Raw genomic sequence first — 8303 nt, forward strand, 5'->3', positions numbered from 1 at the left:
TATAAGGTGCATGGTGAGATGTGCTACGGTGGGGGGCTGGACGCTCTGAGTATCATCACCAAGAAGCTCAACATCATCACCTCCATTACCTTCGACTACGAGATGGTCTGGTTGGACAAGGTAAATGGCACATGGAGGGGACTGCTCAGCCACCTGATATACGGGGGGCAGCACCTCATGATAAACTCCTACAAGATGACCGAAGCAGGGTACACGGACTTTGACACCACGTTTCCCCACTGGGAGGGAGGCTACACTTTCCTGATCCGCAACCCCCCACCCCTAGCCAGCTGGAGAAATGTGCTGTACCCGTTCTCCAGGGTGGTGTGGGCGGTGCTGTTCGCCACCACACTCACACTTTCCATCTCCATCGCCATCGTTGTCAACCGCATCAGCAACGTCAAGGATCCTGTCAACGTTGCCCTCAAGGTGACTCCCTCTCTTGCCTGTCTTCTTGGCCTTGTGTTCCAGTTGTTTTGGAGATTTCGTGAAACATTTTCCTTAGTGACTTATTCTTTTGTTGTAGGATATATTGATTCCAAAACAAGAGGGTGGTAAGGTGTAATTAAATATGCTAAACAAAACACTAACGAAAATGTTTTCAAAGTCTTCTGTGCCACTTGGAAGACATCCATTAATCTTTAAGCTGGCATAAACAGACGCCATGTTCCTGAAAAGGTGTGTGAGAGAGAGAGAGAGAGAGAGAGAGAGAGAGAGAGAGAGAGAGAGAGAGAGAGAGAGAGAGAGAGAGAGAGAGAGAGGCCTTCATGTGGTAGTATGATACGACAGTTTTTTTCGTGGTAGGGTATTCAAGCAATCCTTTAACACCCTATCTCCCGAAAGGAGAATGGTGGACCGCAGGGGAAGGGCAACTTAATCCTGCAGTCCACCAGCTTTACTTTGAGATGAGCCAGGGACAACAACATGGATCAAATAAAGATGGGTAATATAATAGACAGTCTCTGATTCTTCCACAACAACGAGTCTCTCCTGCATTGCGTAAAACTCCTTGGCGATAAATTTTTCTGTTAAGAATAGAGTCAAAAACTTGAGACACAGGATGTTAAAGCAATTGGACGATAGTTAGAGGGCAGGGAATGGTCACCCTTCTTTGGGACTGGCTGAATGAGAGGAAAATTCCAGCCGGAAGGAAAGGTACAAGTTGATAAACAAAGGCGAAAGAGTTTACCTATGCAGGGTGTAAGCACAGAAGCAGTTCTTGAGAACAACAGGAGGGACCCCATCAGGCCCATTTGCCTTGTTAGTATTTAGGCCAGTGATGGCAGAAAATACATCAGCTGAAGAAATTTTGATGTCAGCCATGAGGAAGTCAGAGGAGGGAAGTGATGGAGGAAAAGCACTGGAATCGTCTAAGGTGGAATTGGAGGAGAAAGTCTGAGCGATGAGATCTGTTTTATCAATAGAGGAAATAGTTACAGAGCCATCAGAGTAGAAAAGAGGAGGGAAGGATGATGAGGTAAAGTTGTTAGAAAGGTTTTTGGCAAGGTGCCAGAAGGACCGGGAAGAATTTGAGTTGGAGAGTTGAGAGCATTTAGTACAGATGAAATTATTTGTAGCAAAGAACAGACATAGCATGATTCCGGGCAGAAACAGAAAAAAGATGAGACTCAGGGGTGGTTTGGCTCTGATACCTTTTATACGCCCTCTCTTTGCTGTGGACAGGATTAGAACAAGCGTGTTTAAACCAAGGCTTTTGTGCATTAGTCAAGGGATATGAGAATGGAATGTATGCTTCCGTGCCTGAGAGAAGAACCGTAATGAGAAAGGCACACTCAGGTGGCTCCCGACCATGGAAGCAATAATCATTCCAGGGAAAATTAAAGAAGTACTGCCTGGGGGCCTCCCAGTCAGCAGCTCCAAAGTGTCACAATCGACATTTCTTTGGAGGGTCCACAGGCCGTACTGAAGCAGTAGAACAGGTTTAGGTAATTAGGTTGTGATGAGCCCAAAGGAGAGGAAAGGTTAATGGCATAAGCAGAAGGATTAGTTATAAGGAAGAAGTCAAGTATGTTAGAACTCTCTCCAAGGCGGTCAGGGATACGGGTAGGGTGCTGTACAAGCTGCTCTAGGTCATTAAGGACAGAAAAGATGTAGGCTTGTTCACCAGGTGGATCAGTGAAAGAAGAGGAGAGCCAAAGGTGGTGGTGAACATTGGAATTTCCTAGAATGGAGATATCAGAGAAAGGAGAAATGGACAGAATATGTTCCATTGTAGAAGTAAGATAGTCCAAGAATTTTTGATAGTCAGTAGAATTAGGGGATAAGTAAACAACACAGATATATTTAGTCAGAGAATGACAGGAAAGCCGAAGCCAGAGAGTAGAGAATTCAGAAGAATCATGAACACAAGAGCAAGATAAGTCATTGCATACATATACACAACATCCATGAGGATACAGAGAAGAGTTTGTTATCAGTTTCCTCAAACAGCTGGAGAAGAGAAGTCGAGGTTTAGAGGAGAAGAGGTGGTGCTCAACAGAAAGTTAGAGGAAAGGCCACGAATGTTGCGGAAATGAAGAAGTGAGTCAGACAGTGGTTCCAGGCAGCTCGTTGAGTCGTCACCGGGAGAGGGGTGGATGGTGGGGGCATTTATGGTCCCCTCCCCTGGGGACTCGAAGGCTTGGTTATTAGACGCCAATTTTTTTTTTTTTTTTTTTTTTTTGAAAAGGAAGTGTAGTGTGTACTGTGCATGTAGTTTGATGTTGACAAAGAAACTTGTATTGGAGAGCATGCTGGCCTACTCTTTGTGTTGCTGAGACACTGAAAAAGTTCAGCAAAGGGGGATGGTCGGGACCTAGTCCCGAGGGCTGATGAAACGGGAGCTCCAGCTCTCCCTGTCATCAGCTTTCCATCCACCTTGGGAGTACTGCCCTGCTCGACTGGTGCAATAGTCTACTCCCCTAGAAGGTCGTTAATGAGAGAAGGAAGAGAGTTGGTAATCGGACAGAGTGATGATGGTGATAACTCTTTTATCTCTTGGCACTAATACTCCTTCATGTAAGCCTCGTGCAGCTGCAACACTCAAGCCTCTGTTTCTTATCAAGGCCTTCATTGCACCAGCTACTTTTCTTCCTTGTGTCACTCTATTTTCAACTTCTTTTGCACATTTTCTTCTCTTTTCTATCACTGTACCCAGGTATTTGAACTCTCTCACCAATTCCAGTCTCTCTCCATTCACTGTAACATCGCACTGGGAGTCACCTTCTCTCTCAATAACCATCACTTTACTCTTTTATAATAATAATAATAATAATAATAATAATAATAATAATAATAGTAATAATACTGCTGCACCAGGTAGCATCAGGTCTGGTGGGTCAGAGCATGAACGACGGGGAACTAAGGATTGGTTGGGTTCATGTGTTCCTCATCGTATGGTGGTTCGCCGTGGACATCCTGGCTGCCGGCTACATGAGCAACCTAGTGGCCGTCCTCACCCTGCCAGTCACGCCCTCACGCATCGAGACAGTCAAGGACCTCGCTGCTTCCAACATCATGTAAGGCCTTCACTGCAGTTACGAGTATTGATCTAATTTGTTTGAACCTATGCATCACTAGGACACCCATGTGCATTATACCAGCAATATAAATGACACTTTCACGGTGAAGGGCTACTGCTGTGGTGCAAAATTTCATGTTCCTCGCTAAATAACGATAGTGTTGTCGCCCTTGGGGGCTGCATCTCTCTTTGGGGTCAGTCCTCCAGGGTCTCGCCCTGTCAAAAATGTGGGCAGGGTAACAGTCTGCCGGTATGCAAAACTTTGTGTTCCTAAGTCAAAATTATGACTGTGCATAACGGCTTTGATTACACCCCCCCCTTCCGTGTGGGAGGCCCTTGGAGAGTCCACCCTGCATAGAACGTGGTCAGTGTGAACATCTACCAGTATTCACAAATTTCTCCAAGGTTAAAAGGTAGGGCCATGTATGATGACAGGCTGACACCCCCAGAGGCCGCCCCCTTCCACTGTGCTAAAATTTGCATTCCTTGATTTAAAAAAAAAAAAAAAAAACCTATGGCCCTGTCCAGTGGCTTTGGCTTGAACCCCTGAGGTCGTATCCCCCGAGGGGAGTCCCCCCATGGGGGTGAAACGTGGTGGGCCCATGCACGAAGTCTAACCCGAGTAGAGGTCTACCACTGTGCATTTTTTTCTAACAACTCCCTCCTAAGGCCCGGACCCCAGTATTCAAAACTGTACCATGACTCAGTGAGTGAGTGACACAAGTAGGAACAATCACGATATTTTGTTGCCCCAGTGGGTGTAACAAAAATAGTTAATATTATTATAGAATTGTTATTCTATATTCTTTTTATCCAAAAAAAGAAGATCCAAAGCCTGGGTGAGCTAAAAAAAGATAATTATTGCACTTGTAACTAAAGACTGCCCCAGGGGGGGGGGTGAAAGAACACTTCCCCAGTATCCCTGTTTGTCCTGAGAGGCGACCACAAAGGGCCGTTTTATCTCCAGTCTTTCTTTCCTTACTATCTTCTCCTCTTCTGTCCTACCTCACTTCTTGATACTCCCGTGTTTCTTCCGTCCTTTTATTCCCCCTCTACTCCTACAGTGCCTTGGCTTCGTGCTAATCTTCAGTATTCTTTCCTTGTAACTAAAAACTAAAGTATTGATTGCATTTATAGAATGTGGAATGGTAAATGTGTGTTTCACCATCCACTAATCTGATGTAATCTCAGCCATAGGATATTGTACACTTACGAAGCAAATTGTTTCTTGTAGCTAAGGATATCATTTACTGTGGCTGGTGGTAACAATACTACCAAATGGATGCCTGATGTATAGCAGGTTATTGCACTCCAACCAGATGTGGACTTACACATAGGGTTGGTTGGGGTTTATTACGCCCATAATACTGCTTAGGATACAAACATACATGCTTTTATATATACTTATATACGTATATTTATTTACATATTTATTTTTAAAATAATTTTGTGTGTGTATGTGTGTGTGTGTGTGTGTGTGTGTGTGTGTGTGTGTATGTGTGTGTGTGAGAGAGAGAGAGATAGATAGATAGATAGATAGAGAGAGACAGACAGACAGACAGACAGACAGACAGACAGACAGACAGACAGAAAGCATTCCAGTAACACCCAGACGTTCGCACAGTAACTCCCTGCACTACCCCTGTCTTCCTCAGTCCTGCCACAGGAGACAACAAAGACTTCCTGGCACAAGCCCTCAGGACCAGCACCAACCCCACCCTGGCCACGCTGGGCAGAAAGTTGCACCTGGAGGCCATCATCAACGTGTCAGACCCCTTCAGGAAGGCAATAAACATGATGCTGGCCGGCACCCACGCCATCATCAACATCAACCACTACCTGGACGCCATGCAGGGCCTTGAAAACCTCACCCGAAGTACCTATATCATGAAGGAAAATGTGAGGCAGTGGGCACCCTATTTACCTTTACTTATTAGGCTTTATTGCACCTCTTTTTATATTTTTTGTTTTTTTTATTTTGCATATTAAAACTTAGTGCTCTCTTTCATTTTCTGTCATTATTCACGAATCTCTCTCTCTCTCTCTCTCTCTCTCTCTCTTTTTTTTTTTAGCTTTTATTTTGCGTATTTCAGCTTCGTGTTCTTGCTTATCATTATCTTTAACGCAATTTGTTCTTACTCCTTTGTGCCGCACCGTTTTCTCAGCTTATTATTTTGCGCATTGCAACTAGTATTCTCTTTTATTTTTTCATCGGTAATTTTGCCCCTTTTTTCGCACATAGTTTTTTGGTTTTATTTTGCACATTTCAAGTTAATTTTCCTGTTTATCATTTTCCTTTATTTCATTCTTCCTCTTTTTTTTTATCTGTCTTTATTTATTTATTTATTTTTTTAGCTGTTTGTCATGTTGCAAGTTGGTGTTCGTCTCTGTTATTCTCTTTCTATCTATCTATTGCCAGACGCCTTAATCCCGTAAGGGGTGGCCACAAACAAATCGCCTTCATGTCGCCCTGTCCCCCGCCATTTCGCTGCCCTGCTCCCAGCTCACACCCCCCTCTCTCATATACCTCTCCACTCCATCTCATCCTCGGCCTCCCCCTCCCTCTCCCCTCCTCCACCTTACTCACATACACTGTCCTCGTTAATTTCTCGCTCTCCGTATTTTCATGCGTCATTTTTATTGTTATTGTGTAATTATTATTATTTATCATAATAATAATAATAATAATAATAATAATAACAATAATTATTATTATTATTTATTATTATAATTATTATTATTATTATTATTATTATTATTTTATTATCATTATTATTATTATTATTATTATTATTTTATCATTATTATTATTATTATTATTATTATTCTTTGCTTAGCAGGCTTCTAGCTCTTCTTCCGTAAATTTTAACTTTACATTTCACATCTTCGAATTCTCTTTTATTATCTTCATGTTATTTGTACCGTATTTTGTAAAGCTTCCCCGGCATGCTACAGGAGTACCTTGTCTTTTTTTTTTTTTTTGTATATACATACATACAAGGACTGAAGACTCCACCACCACCACCACCACCACAACCATCATCATCATCATCATCATCATCACACTCCTATTTCCCACATACAGACCTTGGGTAATTGAGGGGCATAATAGGCTATTCTGTGCGACCCTCCACTGCGTTTAATATCAGTGTATCGGCCAGACCAGCAAGACCTATCCAGCAGCACCTTCAGTAAGGGGTCCGTGTGGCGCCCCTCCTAAGGCCACACACCTGTTGAGTTCTTGTGATGTGGACGGCTAAGTCGGCGTTACCTGTGTCCAGCCCACTGTGTTAAACTAGATACTTTGTTATGCAACTGATTACCATAAAAAGACACTACAAAGCAACAACAACAACAACATCAATAACAGTAACACTAATAATAATAATAATAATAATAATAATAATAATAATAATAATAATCTAATAATAATAATAATAATAATAATAATAATAATAAAAATAATAATAATAATAACAATAATAATAATAATAATAATAATAATAATAATGGGAAAATAATAGTGATAGTAGAAATAATAATAATAATTATTATTATTATAATAATAATAATAATATCAATACTATTTAAAAAAGTAATAATAGCAATGCTAACAATAATGAAAAAATAATAATAGTGTGTACTTTTACTACTGTTACTACCACTACTCCTACTAATAACCACAACACCGTAAAATTCTCCAAGGACAATTCTGATGAAAAACCTCCCACGGCCACTGCCTAGCCCTGTATCCCAACCAGAAGCCGAGCTGTAAAGGACCTTTGAGGTCACGGTGACTGATCTGGTGCAGGTCACCTTAGGTCATCACAGTCTATAAGTCCACCAAGTCTGGTGGCTCTGGCTTTAATCCTTCACCTTGAGGTCACGGTGACTGATCTGGTGCAGGTCACCTTAGGTCATCACAGTCTTTAAGTCCACCAAGTCTGGTGGCTCTGGCTTTAATCCTTCATGGAAAACTAAGTGACATCCGGAATATTCGGAAAATCCTCAGTTTATGACCTCAGCCGATGTGAAGAATAATCCACCGATTGCAGGCATACTCCTTTCCCCACTGCATCCGCCGTAAGGCTACGTTGTAGTAACATTTCGGTTTCGTAGCTTGATTGGTTCCTGAGATAGCATGGCTGTGTTCCGGATACTATCCGTAGATCGAGGTGACGGATTACCACCATATTTGGCCAGAAGAAGACAGCTGTCCTAATAAGTTGACCAGGTTTGAAGGCTCTAGGCCAAATAGACTTTGAAATATCGCAGTTTTAAGATAAGTAATGATAATCGTAACTAGAACACAATAAAACTGTTCAAGGACTGTTGGACAGCCATTGCGTACTAGAAGCCGAGCTATAGAGGGACCTTGAGACCAAGGTCATTGATCTTGTGCATGTCACCTTAGATCATCACAGTCTATAAGTCCATCAAAGGTCATTGATCTTGTGCCTGTCACCTTAGGTCATCACAGTCTATAGGGCCACCATGTTTGGTGGCTCCAGCTTCAATCCCTCATGGAAAATTAGGTGACATCCAGAATTTCCAGCAAAGTTCCATTTTTTTACCCAAGGCGATCCCAGAAAATAATCACCTGACTGGAACCATACTCCTTTCTGCACTGCGTCCGCCTTAAGCCAATGTTGTAGTAAATATCAGCTTCCTAGCTTAAGCAGTTCTTGAGACAGCGTGGCTAGCTTACTCCTCTGTGTTCCGGATAATATCCATAGATCGAGTTCACGGATTGCCACCATATTTGGCCAAAAGAAGCGGAGAG

General features: G+C 42.4%; 1 protein-coding gene across 1 annotated transcript; it reads left to right on the forward strand.

Annotated features, from left to right (window-relative positions):
• Nucleotides 1–18: 18 nt before the first annotated feature.
• Nucleotides 19–3522, forward strand: LOC145409920 (glutamate receptor ionotropic, kainate glr-3-like). The gene is made up of 2 exons (XM_080280181.1): nucleotides 19–429; nucleotides 3319–3522. Exons 1-2 carry the CDS (start codon nucleotides 19–21, stop codon nucleotides 3520–3522), a joined length of 615 nt encoding a protein of 204 aa, XP_080136307.1.
• Nucleotides 3523–8303: the final 4781 nt, after the last annotated feature.

The sequence above is a fragment of the Coenobita brevimanus genome, chromosome 83 (assembly GCF_032717465.1).
Source record: "Coenobita brevimanus isolate Jiangsu-jjx chromosome 83, ASM3271746v2, whole genome shotgun sequence".
Taxonomy (NCBI): domain Eukaryota; kingdom Metazoa; phylum Arthropoda; class Malacostraca; order Decapoda; family Coenobitidae; genus Coenobita; species Coenobita brevimanus.

What these genes read in the sequence shown, in the direction of transcription:
- LOC145409920 (XM_080280181.1), top strand. Translation starts at nt 19, where the DNA reads ATGTGCTACGGTGGGGGGCTGGACGCTCTGAGTATCATCACCAAGAAG. An exon ending in CTGTCAACGTTGCCCTCAAG is followed by an intron (nt 430 to 3,318) that starts GTGACTCCCTCT and finishes CTGCTGCACCAG; the next exon opens with GTAGCATCAGGTCTGGTGGG.